A 22886-nucleotide genomic window follows, 5' to 3' on the forward strand; every position below is an offset into this window, starting at 1 on the left:
GGCATTTCGTGTAATAGTCACGAAATAAATGTAATTATTGATTCGTGTTCACCAACACGATTTCCCCATTTTGTTCGTGTCACACAGAACGATTATGAAAGCAATGTATTTCTATTGGTAGTAGCCTATGTTTCGTGCCTGCCTGAAATCGTGTTGGTGAACACGAATCAATAGATTAATTTTGTGACTATAAAACGAAATGCCGTGAGACTAGGTTGGTTGTGCAAGACCAGAGATGTAGTTCATTGAGCGGTTTCACACAATCACAGTTTTTACGGCAAACATTTTTTTTTTTTTATTGCAAAATTTTCTTTTCAATTGACGAACATCATATGTGTAATTCGTGGCACAATTCAAAAGGAATCGAAAGAAAATTCACACCATTGACTTCAATACATAATTTTTCCGAAATAAGGTCCTGTGGAGGTCCACCGGAAAGGGAGGGACTTCGGCTCTCTACAATAGAGGGGTATGAGCAGTATAAGGCATGGCTACAATGAGTGATCCGTTTGGTATTTTAAGCAAAACACTTCACAGACATATTTTATATAGGTATGGCCCTACAATATATTTTTCAAATATAGCATAATAGGTCCACTTTAATAAAGTAAATACATTGAGACATTTTAAGATTGTTGGTAGCAACCAACATACAGCCAAAGGATTTCTATAAACAATAAGCTGAGGTCCGTTGTTTTAGTCCACTTCCTCAATAGTGGGGCCCTTGGAGTTGCCTCCTGCCCCGCTGCCGCAGCTTCCTGACGGTGCTGCTCCCTGGTACAACTTGGTGACAACTGGCTTGAACGCTTTCTCTAGTTCTTTCTGCTGATGCTCATACTCGTCTTTCTCTGCCATCTGGTTGTTCTCCAGCCAGGAGATTGCCTTGTTGCACTTGTCAATGACCATCTTTTTATCCTCCTCGCTAATCTTTCCTTTCACGTTCTCGTCCTCGACACTGTTCTTCATTTGGTAGGCGTATGACTCTAGTGAGTTCTTTGCTGTAACCCTCTCCCTCTGCATGTCGTCCTCAGCCTTGTACTTTTCTGAGTCTTGTACCATCCGCTCTATGTCCTCTTTGCTGAGGCGACCCTTGTCGTTGGTGATGGTAATTTTGTTTTCTTTCCCGGTGCTTTTGTCAACAGCTGACACATTCAAAATTCCATTTGCATCAATGTCAAAAGTCACCTCCACCTGTGGTACACCTCGTGGAGCGGGGGGGATACCTGTGAGCTCAAATTTGCCCAGGAGGTTGTTGTCCTTTGTCATGGCTCTCTCCCCTTCATACACCTGAATGAGCACACCTGGCTGATTGTCCGAAAAGGTGGAGAAGATCTGCGTCTGTTTGGAGGGGATGGTGGTGTTACGTTTGATGAGAGGCGTCATCACTCCACCTGCCGTCTCAATTCCCAGAGACAGGGGAGCCACGTCAAGCAGCAGCAGATCTTGGACGTTCTCTGATGTGTCGCCCATGAGGATAGCAGCCTGGACCGCTGCGCCGTACGCCACAGCTTCATCTGGGTTGATGCTCTTGTTCAGTTCTCTACCATTGAAAAAGTCTTGCAAGAGCTTCTGGATTTTTGGAATTCTTGTGGAGCCACCAACCAAGACGATTTCATGGATCTTGGACTTATCCAGCTTGGCATCTTGCAGGGCCTTCTCGACTGGGTCCAGTGTTCCCCTGAAGAGCTCAGAGTTAAGCTCCTCAAAGCGAGCCCTTGTGATAGAGGTGTAGAAGTCAATGCCCTCAAACAGAGAGTCGATCTCGATGCTGGCCTGGGTGCTGGAGGACAGGGTTCTCTTTGCCCTCTCACAAGCTGTGCGCAGTCTCCTCACTGCTCTCTTGTTTTGGCTAATGTCCTTCTTATTTTTCCTTTTAAATTCCTCCATAAAGTGGTTGACCATCCGATTGTCGAAGTCTTCCCCGCCCAGGTGAGTGTCTCCTGCAGTGGATTTAACCTCAAAGATGCCGTCCTCAATGGTCAGGATGGACACGTCAAAGGTGCCTCCACCGAGATCAAAGATGAGGACATTGCGCTCTCCTCTTTTTCCTTTATCCAGACCATAGGCGATGGCTGCTGCTGTGGGCTCGTTGATGATCCTGAGGACATTCAGTCCAGAGATCGCACCAGCGTCCTTGGTGGCCTGCCTCTGAGAGTCGTTGAAATATGCTGGGACTGTGATGACTGCATTTGACACCTTCTGTCCCAGGTAGGCCTCCGAGATTTCCTTCATTTTAACCAGAACCATGGAGGAGATTTCCTCTGGGAAGAAGGACTTGGTCTCCCCTTTATACTCAACCTGGACCTTGGGCTTTCCGTTATCGCTGATCACCTTGAAAGGCCATAATTTCATGTCGGACTGGACAACAGAATCGTTAAACTTTCTCCCAATAAGACGTTTGGCATCAAAGACTGTGTTGACCGGGTTCATGGCAACCTGGTTTTTGGCAGCATCTCCAATGAGCCTCTCTGTGTCTGTAAAGGCCACATAGCTGGGAGAGGTCCTGTTGCCCTGGTCGTTGGCGATGATCTCCACCTTGCCATGCTGGAACACCCCGACACACGAATAGGTGGTGCCCAGATCAATGCCAATAGATACTCCCTTAGGTGAGGACATTATGCTTAGAGTTCCTAGGATGAAAAAGGAGAACATTACATTTCATGTTCTAATGTTACACGAGAGCTCTGATTACTGCAACCTAATATTATTCAACATTACTGGTTAACCAATGTATTGTTGTCTTTCTTGTTATAAGAGAGACCTACAGTATATTAAGCGAACAGTTAAAAATAGAAACTCTGACTAACATTATCATTAGTAATTCAATGCTAAGGGCACCATCCCATGGCACACTTCAAATCGAATCTCTTTGCTCTACAACAGAAGTAACAAATATATATCTTATACATCGTATATATTAATGGAAAATATAATGATCAAAAGTATTGCCTAAATATTTTCTAGTTTGAAATTGTCCCAAACCAAACTCAACATCATTACTAATGAAGAAATTGTAAGACATTGTTTCTCTAAACTGGGAAATTAACTTGTATTATACAAGCATAAAAAAAAAACACACAATACAGAGCAAAGTTGATGGTTGTTGGTTAGTAAAGCCGAATATGAATACATTATATAATAAGTAATGTACTACAAAGGTTGATCAAAATAATAAGGAAAACCCCCTTAACCATCAGATAGACAACAGTGAGGTTACCATTATATTAATTTAACCACAGATCATTTGCTACTTACTATCAGCGATGAGCCTGTCGCGTCTTAAAGATTCTGAAGGATCTTAGCAGAGTCTCCTTAAAAAGTTCCCTTTGTAGCAACTTTTGCCTCGGTCGTCTTCTTAAACTAATGCCCAAACTGAGTCAGGCCCATTGCTTTTATAGTCGTAGCTACGTTTCCAGAAGCTACTAGTCCCCCTCCCTCCTCCAAGTTCAGTGAGTCATCTGGTAATATTAGCAGGTGGTGCAGCTGGCTGGTGCGAGAGAGCCGGTGAATGTTCCAGAGCGGGACAGCAGTGTGACGCTCGGCCAGCATGGCTGACAGCGGGGGAACACAATGTGGACACTGTAGCAGTAAGGCACATTGAAAGGAGGTATGTGGAAGTGTTAACAGGCATGAATACATCGAATTTATCCTCTAAAATAAATAAAAATAGGTACTATAACTACCCAAACACTCATCTAAAGAGGCTTATTCTATTCAGTTTGCTTAGTATAAACACATGACTTATTTAAAGTTACCTTTTTCTGTTAAAAGAACTTGTTTTATTGCTGATTTAATGCATTCTTTTACATAGTATACACTTGTGCATTTTGATTACATGGAATTTTACGTATAGGTGATCCTGTTCAAATTAAGACAGCAACAATCATATGGCAAACATAAAAGTCTAATATTTTTCTCAACACGGCTTATACATAAGAGTGACAGTTAATACCAGAAGCAGTGGATGGAAGACATTAAATGTGGTTTTACAAAGAGGAATGTTCATTTAATTAAGGTCAGTGCTGAGATTTAAGTGTTGTAAATGATTTAAAAAGGCACATTCATGCCATGGCCATTAAGGTATTATCCAGTCAAAACACTTTAGAACTGACCACGCTGCTCATGATTGAGACAGATCTCAGCTGGGCTTTGAGCGAATGGAAACTTAGAAGTAAATGTGGAAAGATAAACTGGTTTAAAAATGTTTCACTCCTCAACCTTCTCAATACTTCCTTTTTAGGAATACATACTGTTATCTTTATGAAAACATTCTAATCTGTTACATCAAACATCCCTTTGGTTTGAATGTACTGTGTTGGGTTGAGAGCCAACACCAAGAGTCAGGAATTCAAAAAGCACTTAATAAACTCTTATAATAAACCACAAGTGCTATAATTCATCACTGTATTTGTGGCTGTGACTGGATGATACCTTTTAGGGCATGTATGCAGATACCATTCAATGACATTATTAAAACACATGTAAAACAAACGTTTCTATAATAATGTACATAGGAACGCAGAGATTGTTTTTGGCTCAGTCCAAATCCTAGTTAGTGGAATGTACTAATAAAATCTTAATGTTATTGATGGACAAAACAAACATGGTATCTGTTGCATTCATACGGCCATCATTTGGCACTGTGCGTAAATAGGGTAAACAAACAAATCAATAATCTAGAAACAGAAGCAGTAGCAACTAAATAAGTACATACACATTAAAGCATGCAAGCAGGCTTTTCCTTTAAACACCTGACAATACATATAAAATGGTAGTTGGTTATACATCGTATGTTTCCTACATGTCTTATTGTTTTAAATGTATTATATTAACACTATTTCTGAAGTGCTATTAATAAGTTACATTCAGCATAATTAAAATAATTCCTCCATTATGTAGCAATTTAGAAAATAAAATAGATATCTCTGTTTATCCCAGGAGAACTATGTGTTGAGGGTCACAGCATCGGACACTGTCATTAATACCTGCGAACAAAAAAACAACGTTATAGTTCCTGAGAACACATCATAAATGTTAGCAATCAAATATAGCATTATAAGATTAAACCTACCTGTAGTAATTGGGTTTAAAGGGGCCGTTCTTGTTGAGGCCCATGTACTTGGCCTGCTCATCAGAGAGCTCTGTCAGGTGGGCATCAAAGTTAGGAAGATGCAAACTGGCCACATACTCATCTGAAGGAAACATACACATAGAAATCCACAAGGTCAGGGAAATACTTGTTAATGTGTATATATTTTTTAGCACACACGGTGGTGTCATTTCAAGTCACAAGGTGGCAACAACAAGCAAAAAAGTGGCTGAAGATTTTCTTTAAACTAATGTTCTGAATCAGCTATTCTGGTATGTCTGGTAATCTAAGGGGCTTCAGAGCTACTGCCAAATGGTTAGATTACATTACAAAAATGTATTTTAAAATGGAAAATAGGGTAGTTATATCGAAATGTTCTTAAGAACAAATTAAAGTGCATACATTCAATGACCAGTTTCATTTGAGTATGGTGAGAAAATATCACAGTGAATTTATTAAACTTGGATTCATAATGGCCGACAGTGATGAAATAGGGTAAACAGATTATTTACTTTAGTCATTAAAGCCGACAGTGGAAAAACACAGATTTACAGCTCAGTTTATTATTTCTTCTTTTGTTTTTATCGTGTTGACATTTTTTCCTTATCATTTATTTAGTAAGGTAGGCCTCTTAAGATTTTGTAACAATATGAAACAGCATTAGGTTGCAACATTTTTTTTTTTTTAAACCAACTCTTTATGATAATTGTTATACTAAATAAATTGTAAGCAAACATCTAAAGCAAAGCAAATGTATATAGCTTACCCATCTTCTTGGGCAGGAGATACACATCCTGTTTGTAACGGCCCTCTGGAGCGTTGAACAACTCAATCAGGGCCAGGGCCTGCACAAAACACAGAGCACAACCGTAAGACTCCCAATGAGTTACAGGGGACTACAAAGGAGTGAGTGAAGGTCTCCACAGAGAGTAAACTACTTGCCTGGGTCGTGGCAGTGATGGACAACACAAACGTAGGCACTGTGGAGCAGCTCAGGTTTAAGAGACGGCCCTGAGAAATAACAAATTACAAACATAAACGGCACTGTAGAAATTGAGTCAAAAGTGACACATTAGGATGATAGCATGCTGTATGAACACAGAGCACACAGTATCAATTGGCTGGCTTACAGTGAGACACCTGTAGGCCTCTTTATACTTGAATACCCCACAAGGAGAAATTAACCAAGAGGTTTATTTATTTAATTTATTAAATTACCCATCCCCTTGTGTGTTATGAAGGTTTTTATGTATGTAAACGGTCTGCAGAGTCAAAACCCTCAAAGTACACCCTGTAGCGAGTAAAACTCTAACACAGAAAATACCTCCCCAAAACGCCTCGTTGGTGAAATGTCATCATCCATTTGATTCTTCCGGGTACGAGATTACGTAAGCACGTACCCGGAACTAAATGGACCAATCCGTGGAGCCGTTACGTTATGTCCGCGGAGCCGTTACGTTAAGCCTCCGCTAATTGGTCCAAATTGACCAATCCACGGACTTCCTCACACACTCAGTGCATGCAGCTCTGCTGATCTCTCCTCCCTGGCTGCAGGCTGATAACAGACAGTTGGGATCGCGGTGAAATTCTCTCTGCAGACCCATTCTCACAGCGTTTATCAACCTTTTTCTTACTCAATATCAAGCCACACTTATTGTTTTTACTTCGGCTGTGAGTTTGTGTGTGCTCAGGATGAGTTTCGCTGTGTATCGCTAAACAAGGAAACAACACCTCCACGGAGCTTAGCGCGTCACAACGTCCCGACCAATCAGAGCACACTGTGCTCACAGGGAGGGTGGGGGCTGGAGCTTTTGGAGCTACAACAAGCCGTTAAAGGCAGAGAGTGAAATTCAGTGAATACACGTTGTTTACAGAGATGCTGTATGATAAACCAATGTGAGTTTGGAAAATTGCACAATATAAATCTATTCTAGTAGACCTCAACAATGGAATTATGATCAGTGGAAATGGCCATGACATGTCTCCTTTAAGATTTAACCCTACATGCGAGACAACCATCAGTTTAATGAGAATCTGCACATTAGTATTAAATGACCACAATATTTCAGAACAGAAATGCTTCCGAGCTTGGGGTAAATACAACATGTGTTCTGAGTTTTTGGGCGAAGAGTGTGGTTTTAAAAGCCATTAGGTGTGATCAAACTGATCTAAAGATGTGAAGGCACACAGTTTTGTAAGTAGGGCTGCAGAGGGACATTACCTCTGCGAGTAGAACTACCCTCTTCCCATCGGGCCAGATGATGTGGTCAACCTGAGAGCGGACCCTCTCCCAGGTCAGCTCAGGGCTGCGCAGACTCGCCTGGAAGATATGACAGATTGATAAGAATAAAAGGTCAAAGGACAATGCGAGAGGATTTTAAGCAACACAAAAGGTGATATTTATTTAATAGAATGTGGAATAACATTTATTTAGAGAAAACCATATGTACCAAACATCAAGATAATTCAAACAAAGCAGAGCAGAACATAAAAGCAAAAGATGGAAACAAAAAAGAAGAAATCTATCCCGTAGCATTGAGTTCAAAATAAAAAGAGGAACTGAGAATGCATGTTCGTCACAGAGAGGGGATATTTAGAGAAGTTGCTCCTTGAAAGGAGGCATGCTGGATCTCTAAAGTGGGCATCTTAAGCCCTGGAAAGTTAAAAGAGGAATTTGAAAAGATGCCATATTTGTAGAGTCTACTACAAATATTTGGTTTCAAAGAACAGGATTTGGAACAGTTGGAGATGTACATAAGGGTTTACTGTGTTAAGATTAACCATAAACATCTGTATACTGTGTTTGGAGAAATGCAGAAATGTGTTTGTTTTGTTGTGTTAATATGCTATTTATATTTTCAGTGATGATCATAATATATACTATTTCATCTATCTACGTTTGATCAGTACTGTATATGAGGCAACCAGAAACAGCATTGATAAAGGAAAGAAAGCCAAAAAATGGTTGTGTGATGTGTTGTCATTTTTTGCATTGAAGCTCACACTGAAACTAAATAAACACATTACCACATCAATCTCAGTATTGGAGTGTCCCATATTGCAGACGATGCAGCCATTCTTCATCCGGTCGAGCTGTTCTCTGGTGACCACATTCTTGTTTCCTATTAAAAACAAACAAAGAATAACAATAATGTACAATGTAAACAGAGTCACTGAGACAGAACAAGTGAGATAAAGTCATGTCTGCACAATTTCAGAGTGCTTCTCTTTCTGTTATAAGAATGGATTTACAGCTGTATGGGAATTGTGATTACAGCCATCTGAAAAATACGCAGATCCGAGTATTTAGCAGTCAGCTGTAAGGTCTGTTTTAGACCGAGAGACCTCTAATGGCATATTGAATATTTGCTGGAAACATTGTGATTATCAAAGCAGAAGTAATGAGTGTCTCTGCATGGGGTACAGTACCAGTGCAGGTTATCACCACGTCCATCTGCCGGATGACTTCACTCAGCTTGACCACTCGGAAGCCGTCCATGCTGTGTGGATACACATATGGAGGTATTTCATTACTTTAAGCAGCACAAACATAGTTAAAATGACATGAAACCAATAGTTTTTTTCCAGAATCACAACAGTTATCTATTTCACCACATGGAAACACTGGAACACAACATGGAGCAGTGTTGTTAGTGACTCACCATCCCTGCAGGGCACAGATGGGGTCAATCTCTGTGATGCACACAATAGCTCCGAGGGCCTTTAGAGCGGTGCAGCAGCCTTTTCCAACCTACACACAGGACAGCGCAATAGTTATCTATACATAATACATTGAACAATTCTGCTGCTGAAATGTAGTCATTCCATGAAAAGTGAATGTTTTAAAGCCTGAAATCAAAGATTCACCTCTCCATAACCACACACGACAACTTGTTTGCCTCCAAACATTATGTCCGTGGTCCTCTTCAAGCTGGAAAAGAAAAAATGACACACACTTGTATCCACTTGCACGACTCAGAACAGAGATTTTTGTTTTGAAAATAATAGCTGGCTTTCTAAATGATGTAATTCTCCTCACCCGTCCAGGATAGATTCACGGCAGCAGTATAGGTTGTCAAATTTCTGCTTGGTGACAGAGTCGTTCACATTCATGGCAGGGACACACAGCTTTCCGGCCTTAGACAACTGGTACAATCTGATAGGACACATAAGGAGACACATTCAGGCACACACATGCATATATCCACTCATAAAGTGAGCTGCAGCCCTGTGTGACCTTATGCTTTCTTCAGTGCCTCAGTAATTGATTCCATTGAGACTCGTACATGCACAGCTGCTGCGACCTGCACCCCACCTCTGTGTGTTCCTTAAATAGGCGGAAGTCAAATCTGGCAAGTAACCTTATCACTCTACAGCATCAGTGTGTATTAATATTACTGTAACTTATATAATTGCTTGGGCTGTTTGCGCTGACTCGGTATGCATCATTCATCAAGGTGCTTTGGTTGCTTCCAGCTCAGCGCCATCTAGCTGACAAAATGATGTGAAGACCTCACAAAACAGGATTCATACTTTTAAAAGAACAGTGCATCAACAGTGTTTGTACTGAGTTTGAATATCTTTGCTCATTAGGTAAAAAAGTAGTCAGTATTTATAACTCCACCAAGGCCAAATCATATGTGCCCAAAGTGAAATGTATCACTTAAAAAAGCTGCTAAATTATGTAGTGAGTAACGTTGTGAAAATTCATGACAACTGTTTGCAATTACAAGGAGTGACTTTTAATATCACATAGTTATTCATGAAGTTTTTACATTTGTATTACCACCTTCTTTAGTTTGTTGTAATGGGACACAATATCAATAAGAAATAACTCCCAGGTTTAGATGGATGCTAATAACTTAAAAAATATTGCCACAGTCTTTATTATTCAAAGTCCATTATGGGATGTTATAAGCTAGGCCACAGATGTCAATGTTGTGATTTCTAGCTGGCTAAAAGATAAATGCTTTATATCTCGAAATGTTATGCCATTACTGTATCAATCATTATGCAACGATACACCCATTATATTACATAAATTAGTCACTTTGTCTCAAATGGTGTCCAAAACGACAAAAAACTGTCATATGGTGTACAAATATATGTTAAATTCCTTCTTTTAAAACCCCCAAATTCAATCAATCAAGCCCTATTTGACCTGTGCACTCCAGTAACACTCTCCTCCACGATGCCCCGGACCTTCTTGAAGACGCTGGGATACTTCTTGTAGACCCAGTGGGTTAAGTCTCCGCCATCGTCCAAGATCTGAGAAAAATCATAGGAGAGTTAACTGCACGAAAAACAAACACAGCAATCTATAGCACAGTAGCGCACATAGACTGTTATCTTCTATCTGTTCTGATAATTGTTGTTCAAATTTGACATGGGATTGACAAATTGATACCATGTTAGCCTGCCAGCCCTCCGTGTTGACACAGCGATCGATGCACCACCAGAAGTCGTCCTCTGACTCACCCTTCCACGCAAACACAGGTACGCCTGCAGGGAACAAAGCACACACCTAATGGAAAAGACAGCAGAGGAGGGGAGGGCTGGCCCGCTGCATGAGCAACAGCTCCATTCGAGGAACATTACACAGTGACACACACGCACACGGGTTGCTTTACCAGCATTGGGCTTTGCACTTTACTCTAACACAAACACTGAAAATAAACGCAGCAAATCTCAATGCATTGTAGACATCATGTAATGTAATGTGTAACCTCTAATAACCTAAATCGAAAGCCATCACGTTCATAGTTTTTTTATGTCAGTAATATGTGTTTTATACCTAATGTCTAACCACAAACCATGACTAATCACATTATGTTTGATGGTGTGGTTGTGATAAAGTATGTATCAGTGTAAAGGCATGGGTGTTTGTGTATATAAAGATGTTTACTTGTATTATGTACAATTGTGTATAGCTACATTTGTAATATTTATATTAATGTAAATCTAAGTTAACTGTTGTCATAAATGCTGATTTACTCGAACTGAGGATCTTACCTGTTTCAGCGAGAGCAGCGGCCACCTCATTCTGAGTGGAGTAGATGTTGCAGGCAGTCCAGCGGCACTGAGCCCCGAGGGCGATCAGGGTCTCAATCAGGACCTACACAGAGAAAGGGAATAGGCTGTTAGGTAAAGAAGAGAAGGACAGAGTAATCACAGTGATCTGCAGCGAACAGAATAAAAGGACATACCGCGGTCTGAGCAGTGATGTGGGTGCAGCCGACTATCTTCGCCCCAGCCAATGGCTTCTCCCCCTGGGCTCGCTTCCTCAAGGAGATAAGGGCAGACATGTCTGGAGAGGAACAGAATGGGCATCAGCTTAGTGGAAGCTGGAAGGATGTAAAGGTCAGGTTTTGTTTTGGGAAAGACAAGAGTGATTTTGAACACACGAATAAGCCCTTTCTGCGAGCTGGATGTGCAGTAAATGGCTATAAAATGGAGACTGATTAAATAACAATGTAAACAACAGCTGTTTTCGCACTGGCTTAGAGCCTGAAGTTCTCAACAAGTACACACCCCTACGTCACTCACAAGAGCAGAGTAAACAGTTAGAGAGACAGGTTTGCAGACTGAGAATATACAATAAATAAAAACACCAGAGATGGAAGAAGCCGTAAAAGGAGAAAATAAGTAAGACAAATATAGAAAAGGAAGAAAGAGCTACGATCATATTTCATGAATTATATTGACAGTGTCCTCCGGCCTTAGGTCATACATTTGAAATAAGGAGGAGAGGACCAAATAGTGTCAAAGCAGCAAAACAGATGCCATGCGATACCTATCTGGGAACAACAGGTAACACAAAGCTCTCTTTGTATAGATGGTAATGTTAGCAAGCATCTTAGCCAACTGTATCACAATTATATCACAAAAATAAATACTTTCCACATTGATACAGCTTGCACATGAGTAAAAGGAATTCCATAGAAGACCATCAACACCCACCTTCTTTAAATTCATTTAAAAAAGCATAATCTCTGAAACACGAGTGTGCCTGTACTGTCAGATATACCTTGTTCTGCAATTTCAATTTCACGGCGGCCAAATTCGGCCTGCTTGATGTTCTTCACACAGAAGTCGCTGCTGCCCTGGGTGTTGACCTGGGCCTTGTCCCGGGGGGAAGTCTCATCATCGGAGCTGTCAGTGTAGGACGCAGCTATGAAATGGAGAACACAGAAGGTCACTATTGTGGAATAGCTTTCAAAAGACCCAATTATGAAATATATACTTCAAACCCATTGTGTGTCTGGTGGTGTACTGTATGTGTTTATCTTCTAGAGACTGTAAACTCACAAATAATATGAACAACAACAAGAATTGTAACCAGGACACATACTAAAAAGATGATTTCACAGTTGTAAAATCAATGCTGTTACAAAATTGGTTTAAACCCTGTTTGGTATTTCTTTATTGGCCCGTTTATTTGATTGTATATGTGCTTTTTGGCAAATATGTTGCTTCATTTGTGAATAGGAGTAGATACATCCAGAAGATGATACAAGGACTTTCTTACAAACTATTACTATGATGAGTATTTTGTGAGTAGAGCGGGTACAAAGATCTATCCTCTCAAGAGCCAACATGAATGCCCACTGTCGGTGAAACAACTCAGGAAATGTAGGGAAACCTTTAGATGTGCAGTACCTGAGCTGTAGCTGTCAGTAGATGACTGAGAGATGGAGCGAGAGAGGGAGCGGCGACCCGCCTTGGTGGGGTACTTGCTGAACTCTTGCTTGTCCTCAGTGTTTGCAAACTGGATCTGGAGGGAACCAGAAAAGAATGCACAACATAAACATAAAATGCAAACAAAATCGAGACATTACTGACTTTGGGGACGTTTATTCTGTCTGTATGCACTGATTAATTGTAAGGGTGAGGAAGAGAAAGTACCATCATTGTCACAAAGAACACAGAATTTCTTTTTAACGCTTAAGGTCATTATTTTACTGATGGCCTATTTTGCGCTCTCAGCCAGTAAAACTGTGCTTTCTGAGGTAATTTAGCTGAGTCTGTTACAGTACATTTCATTTCATTTCAAACCTTTATAAATGTTTAAAATGTTCTATTATTCACCATTTAAATACAGCACTTGTGTGTGAGTAATTAAGTTATGTCAGGCTACAATTATACTTAGAAACCTGACGAATCCACTAAGTGTCCTTTTAACACCCTGAAACACTAACATGCAGATAGTTGTCAACATTACAAATAGTAGACACCTAACCCTCATGTCCTTTAGTAAACTGGGTCACTTAGAACAAAGAAGACTGACTCACTAGAGCAATCAAACTACATCGATCTTGTCAATAATAACAAATGTAGAGGAGTCACAAACAAACTAAATACAGAAATACTTTATTTACACAGAAGTATAAACCCTGGTGGGCTGTGGATTCTATTTTGCACCTGGAACTGTAAACGAACAGGCCTGGAGGTAAGAGACGTCAAGGGTAGATGAGTTGCTCAGCATTTTACTGAAATAAGAATTATGAAGCGGAGTTTTTGAGCTTTGAACCTCAGAAATGTCCTTTAGTTTTAGACCCTCTGTCTGGCATTGACTTAAATCATTGATCTGTTCCATAAAACCCCTTGACATCTGGACAACACTGTTATCTGAGCAATGCCGGACTTCCAACAGGCCTTAACAGTTAGTTTTCGATATTTCGGATACATATTTTGTTTTCCTTCTTGAATGAGAAATAACTGGAAATCTTTTGGCGTACATTTGAAGAATATGAATATGTTTACATTATTCATATGCTTTTATAAGTTAAAGACTTTAAAAGCCACTGAAATTCATTTAAAGTACCCTTTTTAAATGGATTTCACCAGTGCATGGTTTTAGTCAATGTCTGTGCTTTTCATACCTTTCTACAGAGTTTTCAAATGTATATGATCAGTAAACGTTGCCGTTAAGTTAAAGGAGCTTTGATTGTCTCGAAAAAGTGCCATTGTATCTTCTTGTGATTTGTATCTACATGTATCTTATCCAAAAGGCACCTGAAAGAAACTCTGTTTGACTTCAGGAAGCTATCAACCCTTTGTTATTTACTTCTACATAACTTTGCCGTCTTCCTTAAACATCTACTCTGTCTCCTTTCAAAGATCTTTGTAATTGAGACACTATGGAGGGATTTCCTTGTTCTCTTATTTTGAATGTCCATAGAATGTGTTTGGACTCAAAACTAACGTGCCGGCCAGCAGAGTTGACACAACACACAGATGATAAATCCAGGAAGACACAAATGCCAGACTAAACGGAGAGTTGGGTAACATTTGAGTGGGATGTGCATATACGGACATCAGCCCACAGCAATCTCCTATCGGTGAAGCCTAGTGTTAATAATAATGACCTTGAAGAGTAATGACAGGAATTATTTACACTGTCAGACATCACACTAAGAGGAGTTTAAACTCACAGATGGGTGAAACATGACTCAGTTTCCTGGTAGTCACCAGGAAGCAGAGGCTGATGTGAGGGGTTAATGAGTCCAACAAAAAAAAATCACTTGTGATACTTAAAGAAAATACCTCAATCATTATATCGCCTTATTGTCAAAATGGGTATTTTTTCAACTATAATTTGAAGAAAATTGCATGGTTACGGCCTTGCAATTGATCTTAAATAAAGTAACTGTAGAAATAGCTAACACAGTAACACCTTCCACATCTACTGTCAATATAACGAAACTCAAGAAGCCTGTGAGACAGTGCGAACTGAAGAGGTCTCTGCATGTCTGTGTTTTCACAATTGAGAGTTTGCTCTGTCTCACACACTTGCAAAATAGTTCTTTTTTGTTTGTTTTGCATCAGTTTCTGCACTGTCTTTTAAATGTCGACATGTTCCCCCAAATTGATAGACATCAAAATCAGAGAAAGCTTTTCTTATGGTTACAGCACTAATGAAAACAAGAGGTTCATCTGATTACAGAGAGAGAGCAGAGGAGCAGAGACGAGAGAGCGCGGACGAAGCCTCGGAAGAGAGAGCAGAGCATGAGAGAGAGAGAGTACAAGAGAGAGAAATGAGCGAAAAATGAGACTGAGGTCTCCCGAATAGAGCTCGGAAAGAGAGCAGGAGAGATAGAGAGAGAAGAACAGAGAAATTGAGCTAGAGAGTCGAGAAGGGCAGAGAGAGAGCGAGGAGAGAGAGATAACGAGAGAACGAGAGGAGCAGAGGCGCTCTGGAGAGGGAGAGAGAGCGAACGAACAGAGAGATAAGAGATTCTATCCTATCTCGCCTATACCATCATTACCTCTCAAGCTCCCTACTAGCCCTCTCCCTTCCTCTCCCATCTCTCCTCTCTTCCTCCCCTTTCCCCCCCCCCCAGCTGCTAAAGGTTATTTTTCTAAGTGCTTAGGCAGCAAAATGTCAGAAGATTTAGAAAATGTAATGCACACAAACAAGAAAAATGCAGAGAAAATAACACACACAGATAAAGACACTCCACTGCTGCTGCTTTTACTTTCAGGCTGTGCTACTACATTTGGAACACTAAATGAAATGGGATTGACAGGAAAGATTAAACCCTTTTTCCATTAGCCTCCTGCTGCATCAATAAGCGGCCCATCCACTCCCTCCTGCAGCTAAAAATACCAATTCTCTCTCAGATAGCCGGCCAGGTCACAGACTTAAGCTCTAATGGGACTGTCAGCGGGGGGGGGTGTAGAGAGTTCAATGTGGGCATGGCATAAGGTGACATTACCTTCTTACCACTTGTGCTCTACATAGCACCATTTAACTGAGAGTCATTGCATTCTAATGTACTGTAAATCTCTGTATACTGACATGTCATTGGGCATGTTCAAAATGAAGACATAAGGCCTTATCTTGCTGAGGGGTGTGCAGAGAGAAAGGCATTGAAGGTCCTCAGACTGCTCTTCCTTTGGTCTGCAAAGGCACCTGTTTAGATGTGTGCATCCATGACGGATTACTGTGTTGTGAAAAAACCCTGCAGTGCACTAATCCCTCCACAACTATGTGACCTTTAGCAGAAACTATCAGTTTGACGTATTATCATGGACCTACATCTTCAATGAATATGTACAGATGTTTAATATAAACAGTGAAGGGCACCCTATATTCTACAATATCAACGTCATTTTGTTCCTAAAGTTGGTAAAAGAGAAGCCAGAATATTGGTGACAAATAGCCTACTGTAGTTAAGTTAAAAAGATGCTTTTAAAATACCAAAAAGCACTACTGAGAACACAGTCTGCAAATGGTGGAACTAGTCAGTATGGATGTGTTATATTTCTCAGCTTATGGTGACTTTTCCCTCAATGTTAATGTGGGGTCCCACTCTGGTACAAACACAGTACTTTACTTGTGTGGAAGACTGAGTTGGAAAACAGGAAAGGAAGCGTTGTCATATGTTGTAATAGACTGACTTAAAGCGCACTGAGGTTTTTAATCCAAAAGGTGTGAGGCTAAGGCAGCGTTTCTCAAAGTGTGGGGCGCAGAGATGGACGGGAGATTATTATTATTTTTATTTTTTTGGACCTCAGGCCGGAATTGATCCTGGGTCCTCGCGGGCGGTAGTGGACTGTTACCGCCGGAGATTCGACACACACACACACACACACACACACACACACACACACACACACACACACACACACACACACACACACACACACACACACACACACACACACACACACACACACACACACACACACACACACACACACACACACACACACACACACACACACACACACACACACACACACACACACACACACACACACACACACACACACACACACACACACACACACACACACACACACACACACACACACACACACACACACACACACACACACACACACACACACACACACACACACACACACACACACACACACACACACACACACACACGTTGCAGTCGGGAAGAAAAGCAATGTGGAGCGGCACCGTGTGTCCCCCCACCTTACAAATAGGCCTATGTTTATTATTATTTTTTAACGCAAGCTGTTATCGCCAAGGAGGAGCACACAGCCTCTGAGAGAGAGAGAGAGAGAGAGACTTTATCTATTTAATATAGCCTAGTTGTAAAAAATAGAGTAAGAAATAATTCCAATGTGTACTATAGGACAGTTTAAAAGAAAAAAACTGTTTAAAAGTGATTAGTAAAATATGCATAAATAAAAAGAATGCTAACTAGGTAACATAAGATATAAACAAGTTTAAATGATTTGTTATTAGTTGTGATCATATTTTGAAGATGTTTGGATTATTGAAAAGTATACAGCTCCCTTGAGTGTTGAGAGCTGTATCCAGAAATGCACTCTGTGCTCAGATTGATGCATTTAACTTCAACATTTAAAAAAAAATCTTCCAACAGCACACAAAGGTTAAAGGTAAGCATATAATAATTTTAACATTTGCTAAATATATACACTGCAAAAAAACTAAAAAGAGGAGTAAAAGTAGCTCACGACTTGTTTTATTTCTTTTGAAAGAAGCTCTCATCCTAAAAAAGGTTGGGGACCCCTGTTATAGAACGATACATTTGACAATTTTAAGCTTGGCCTACCATTTTATTGGAGCGATGAGGAACAGGTGGGGCTTGAAAAGGCCCACCTGTTCAAAGTGGGGAATGAAAAGGTTGAGAACCACTGGGCTAAAGTGAGTCCATTTCTTTTTATAACATAAACTGAACATATCCATATCTATGTTTAAACTGCCGGAGGGAAGGAAAATCTAATTTGACCTTCACGAAACACTGCCATAATGTTGGCAGACAAACAAGATGAGATAGTGGCGGATATGTTTGAGAATGTATGTAAAACAGCCCCCCAGGGATCAGATAGAAATGATGATGATGCATGAACAGATTCACAGAGAATGAGTCCTGATCCCAGGGGGCGTGTTGTGTAACAGATTCAGAAAGAGTGGAGGAAGAGTAGTGGCGTTTGATTTGCCCACCCACACACACACTCATTTCAGCATTGATTGTTTTTGTTCGTGGCACCTCTCACTAGATAATGTGACCAGGCACCAGCCTCATAACTTCAACAGACATCTAACTTTTCTTTTTATGTGTGATACTCGCAGGGATTTTAAATAATCTTATCTAGTTTCCCAATCATTTTCAGTATTTGTTTTACATATTCATTTTTTTCCAGGCAAACAGGTGGCTCGGCTTGACTCTGGGCTCTCACGTTTATTCATAACACACTGCTTTGTTTTTCATAAGCGGAGCACACATTCCTACCATCCAATATGTTTTCAATCAGGCTCCCCGAGGTGAGTGCGGTCCACACAGTATTGCCTCGACAGACAGGGGGTCTGAGCTGATATTCTGAAGTCTGTGAGCCCCGCTGCTGGGAAAATAAATTCTTTATTATGCTCATTATTTTGTAAATGTATACATTTGTTGACATACTTCTACTTTGATTCAATCATTTCACAAAGGCAGCTTTACAAGAAGTATCATTGTGTATAATGTATTCTATGTATTTTAGCAGCTCCTAACTATATTTTGTCAATGTTCTTACATTTTGTTTTACACTGTGTTGTTAGAATGACAAAGAAATACTCAATTTCATGTTATGTAATGGAAAATAAAGTATGCTTATGTTATTTAATCTATTATCCCTACTGACTGACAAATAAATGGTACATTACTAGTCAAATTCAGATTGGTGAAGCTCATATTTTGTAGTTTTGTTGAGAGTGTCCGATATTTTCGTATCCATGGTGATTTTCAAGACTTTGTTTGTTAGTTTATCTAACAGGAACCAGATAAACGTTGATAGGACAGAAGAACTAGGTCATATAAGAGCAAAGCTGTTTTGCAGGCCCAATGTTTGTTCCTCAGGAATTAACTTAAACATTACTGTCTTAGAGGCGTAGTCGTGGGGGGGGGGGGTCTGCAGTTCGGTGGACTAAGGATTGCACCACTGCTTTTTGCAGATGATGTGGTTCTGATGGCTTCATCGGTCTGCGACCTTCAGCACTCACTGGATCGGTTCGCAACCGAGTGTGAAGCGGCTGGGATGAGGATCAGCACCTCCAAATCTGAGGCCATGGTTCTCAGCAGGAAACCGATGGACTGTCCACTCCAAGTAGGGAATGAGTCCTTACCCCAAGTGAAGGAGTTCAAGTATCTCGGGGTCTTGTTCTCGAGTGAGGGATCAATGGAGCGTGAGATGGGCCGGAGAATCGGAGCAGCGGGAGCGGTATTGCAGTCGCTTTACCGCACCGTTGTGACGAAAAGGGAGCTGAGCCGGAAGGCAAAGCTCTCTGTCTACCGGGCCATTTTCGTTCCTACCCTCACCTATGGTCATGAAGGATGGGTCATGACCGAAAGAACGAGATCGCGGATACAAGCGGCCGAGATGGGTTTCCTCCGCCGGGTGGCTGGTGTCTCCCTTAGAGATAAGGTGAGAAGTTCGGTCATCAGGGAGGGACTCGGAGTTGAGCCGCTCCTCCTTCGCGTCGAAAGAAGCCAGTTGAGGTGGTTCGGGCACCTAGTTAGGATGCCACCTGGGCGCCTCCCTAGGGAGGTGTTCCAGGCACGTCCAGCTGGGAAGAGACCAAGGGGTAGACCTAGGACCAGGTGGAGGGATTATATCTCTTCGCTGGCCTGGGAGCGCCTTGGGATCCCCCAGTCAGAGCTGGTTGCTGTCGCCAGGGAAAAGAAAGTTTGGGGCTCTCTGCTGGAACTGCTACCCCCGCGACCCGACCACGGATAAGCGGGAGAAGATGGATGGATGGATTACTGTCTTAGTCACAATGGTGCTGTTTGCTTGTGATTCGTTGACTTCCTCTGCCACTGCAGTGTTCCTGTGCTGGCACGTGTCATCATGAGATTTACCCACTTACCCACATTTCATAATTCTGCAATACTTGTGACTAATTTATGCACAAATCCAAACAACAGCTTTTGTTACTCACAGCCAAAAAGTCAATGACTCACGTTAATCCTCCTAACACTAATAAACAATGTATTCAAAAGAGGTGCTAGATCAGTTGTGTCCAACACAAAGCGGCACAGTAAGGAGGACAGGTGTCATAAGGTCACCTTGAAAGTAGAACATTCCTTTTTGACATGGCAAATGTAAGAATGCTGAGTATAATGGAGCCTTCACTTATTTGTTCCATGTTTACCCTCTGCCTGTTGCCAGCATTTACACAGCATGGTAGATCCGAAAGCAGCACCTCAAGGGAGTCTTTCTTACAGATGATTGTTAGGTGCCGCTGTGTAACAGCCAAGAAATTCAAATTCAAGGCGATTTCTCATATGCGCACTTTGAGCTGCTAAAACATTTCTATCATGCTGTTCTTATTCCTAACAATGATGAGGTCAACACATATTCCTGTGAAAAATCAAGAATGACGACATAAGGATGAGTTCACTAAGTATAGATACCATTTTGTTATTAAAAATTGAATTTCCACCACCTGCTATTCCTGGAGGATTGAGATTATTCTGAAGGCAAAGCCAACACATCATTTAATACCACTTGTGTTGCATGCTTCAGACCCCTGTCTAAGCCTAGGTATGTTAGGGCATTTATGACTTTACTTTGCAGAGGCCTTGGGTGAGAGGTTTAAGAGCTCAACTTGGCTTTTAGTTGTTTCCTGCCCACAGGATGTTGGCATGATGCAGACATTCTGATATAAATAAACAGGAAAGCATTTTGTTCTAATCTTGATGAAAGCTACTTTAAAAGTATATGGTGTACCCTTAGTACTCAAATACTGAAAGCACCTGAAAAACAGCTAAGCAAAGCCTTTGTTTCTATGCACTAACTTCTTTAGATGCTTAGTCAAATCTGACTGATATAAATGGGGACATTTAACTTGTTAGCAGCCTGTCATGGGGTGGAGGGAGCCCTCAGTGTGACACCGCAGCATTGCATGCAACATTTCTGTCTCTTATGAGTGCATAACTCAACAAACGGTACATTTCCTGGCCTTGCTGCACGGTAGTACTTCACTGCAATGAGATGCGTACCTCCTCACATGTGCCTGCCTACAGTGCTCAGTCTCTTTGCCCAGAGGCACAGAGTGATGGCGAGCATCTCGTTTCTTACCTTTTTGACGGATTTCAGAGTGGGCACCGCGGTGAACGCTGCGGAGGGCATCTCCCCGACGTTCATGTTCACATCGCTGCTGTTCTTGCTCACAGTCATCGCTGAATATTTCTCTGCTACGTTTTCGGTCTCTTTGACATATTTCGTGGCTTGTTTCACCTCGGCCTTGCTGTCTACAACCGAGTCGGTCATTGTTGCATGCAGGAGATGTAGAGACTGAGAAATAAACGTGATTCAGTTAGCGCTAGCTTTGTCCGTCGTCTTCTTGCTCTCTCTTCGTTAAGCTTCGTGGCTTAAAATGACCGAACCGTCGCTGAAGCACTTCCACTACACTGTCAGTGCAGAGCAATAATTAGCCCACTTTGAACAGAGATTAGCCCGTTTTCTACCTTCTCTACAGTCTAAAAGAGCGGAATGAACACTTGTTTCTGTCCTCCAGGTCTGCTGTCATCCACAGACAGCAACATCTCGGAGGGGAGGGGGCGGTGAGGCTGTCATCTGAACCAGAAGCGTGTGGGCGGTGCGGAGCAAAATGGAGAAGTAACGACTGACGCTGGTTTCAAGAGCAGCGCTATCTTGGGTTAATTGGACTGCATTTATTTGTTTCTACTTGTGAGTCGGTGCAAGTGTAACCTAGATGTTCTGTTTCAATAGCTGATGTTTTTAAATGACCCTGGCTTTGACAGTGGAGGCTGAGTACAAGTCCCGCCTCCTTCGCTGTGATTGGCTTGGTGTGAAACGTCTATAATCTACAGCGTCTGATTGGCTGAGCCTGCTCGGGACAGTGGTAACCCTGGGATGTAGCTCAGAGAACAGACCAAAGGATTTCGTCCCATATCGGGAGACACATTTATTTAATTAATTATGTTCAATTGTTATGCCACTTTTAACAGAAATACAAATATTTACAATTTGAATGGTGGTAATAATTTTGTTAAAACCATTGATTTAGAGCAGAGGTTCCTGCAGAAGTGGAGCTCCAAAGTATGTGACTTGCATTGTAAATCGAAAGGGGACTAACATTGAAAAGTGTCTCCTTTGTGAAAAACAGGAGCCATGTCCAAGCTATTTATACTTTTGAGTTTCTAGTAACCTAGATTCATAAAAATGCAGTAGGATAAAAAGATCTGGAAAAGAATCATGTTTTGCCATTTATCTAATAACTTTTTGGGGAAAAAATATCAGTTTGTTTGAATGTGAACAAACAACCATGGTTACATTACATTCGGTACATTACATGTCACTTGTTAGACGCTTTTATCCAAAGCGACTTATATACATTCAATACTGTGGGCAATCCCCACATGAACAATTTAGGGTGAAGTGTCTTGTCCAAGGACACAGCGGATGTTGACTGCAGCGGGATTCGAACCAGTGCCCCGTGATCCGAAGATCAGCGCACTTACCACTGAGCCACAACATCCCTAGATTGAGAGTCGAAAACATTTCTGGTTGACAACATTTTTGCAGACAGATAAACCAATTATATTTTGTAAACAAGATGCTTGTCAAATAATGTTCATTCTCTTCAAATTACTTGATAAGATATTTATTATTCTGGTTACCTTTGTAACTACTGTTTTTATTCTATGTTTCTACCATTTGGTGTAGTATAAATAAATCAGAATCAGAATATCAATTAAATATTTATCAGTGCTGTACTTAAAACTAGTTTGGAGTACTTGTACTTAACTTGAGCATTTATATTTCTGGCTACTTCGTAATTCTA

General features: G+C 41.1%; 2 protein-coding genes across 3 annotated transcripts; both read right to left on the minus strand.

Annotated features, from left to right (window-relative positions):
* Nucleotides 1-266: 266 nt before the first annotated feature.
* hspa1b (heat shock protein family A (Hsp70) member 1B) lies at nucleotides 267-3420 on the minus strand. The gene is made up of 2 exons (XM_034086148.2): nucleotides 3256-3420; nucleotides 267-2630 (listed from the first exon to the last, which is right to left on the minus strand). The coding sequence occupies exon 2, from the start codon at nucleotides 2614-2616 to the stop codon at nucleotides 697-699; it is 1920 nt and encodes a 639-aa protein (XP_033942039.1). The 5' UTR covers nucleotides 2617-2630; nucleotides 3256-3420; the 3' UTR covers nucleotides 267-696.
* A 354-nt stretch (nucleotides 3421-3774) lies between these two features.
* On the minus strand, nucleotides 3775-21794 carry ahcyl1 (adenosylhomocysteinase-like 1). 2 transcript variants are annotated; one of them, XM_034086149.2, is made up of 17 exons: nucleotides 21158-21793; nucleotides 12749-12863; nucleotides 12117-12260; nucleotides 11296-11396; nucleotides 11102-11204; nucleotides 10497-10591; nucleotides 10251-10357; nucleotides 9129-9245; nucleotides 8957-9020; nucleotides 8752-8840; nucleotides 8519-8589; nucleotides 8117-8211; nucleotides 7311-7409; nucleotides 6032-6100; nucleotides 5856-5934; nucleotides 5072-5192; nucleotides 3775-4985 (listed from the first exon to the last, which is right to left on the minus strand). In XM_034086149.2, exons 1-17 carry the CDS (start codon nucleotides 21347-21349, stop codon nucleotides 4979-4981), a joined length of 1668 nt encoding a protein of 555 aa, XP_033942040.1. In that variant the 5' UTR covers nucleotides 21350-21793; the 3' UTR covers nucleotides 3775-4978. The 2 variants fall into 2 exon arrangements, with proteins under 2 accessions (XP_033942040.1, XP_033942041.1); XM_034086150.1 differs by lacking the exon at nucleotides 3775-4985 and having other exon boundaries at nucleotides 5068-5192; nucleotides 21158-21794.
* Nucleotides 21795-22886: the final 1092 nt, after the last annotated feature.

The sequence above is a fragment of the Pseudochaenichthys georgianus genome, chromosome 7 (assembly GCF_902827115.2).
Source record: "Pseudochaenichthys georgianus chromosome 7, fPseGeo1.2, whole genome shotgun sequence".
Classification (NCBI taxonomy): domain Eukaryota; kingdom Metazoa; phylum Chordata; class Actinopteri; order Perciformes; family Channichthyidae; genus Pseudochaenichthys; species Pseudochaenichthys georgianus.

What these genes read in the sequence shown, in the direction of transcription:
- hspa1b (XM_034086148.2), bottom strand. Translation starts at nt 2,616, where the DNA reads ATGTCCTCACCTAAGGGAGTATCTATTGGCATTGATCTGGGCACCACC.
- ahcyl1 (XM_034086149.2), bottom strand. Translation starts at nt 21,349, where the DNA reads ATGACCGACTCGGTTGTAGACAGCAAGGCCGAGGTGAAACAAGCCACG. An exon ending in CGCTGCTCTCGCTGAAACAG is followed by an intron (nt 10,592 to 11,101) that starts GTAAGATCCTCA and finishes TGTTCCCTGCAG; the next exon opens with GCGTACCTGTGTTTGCGTGG. An exon ending in TCTCCTGCCCAAGAAGATGG is followed by an intron (nt 5,193 to 5,855) that starts GTAAGCTATATA and finishes TGTTTCCTTCAG; the next exon opens with ATGAGTATGTGGCCAGTTTG.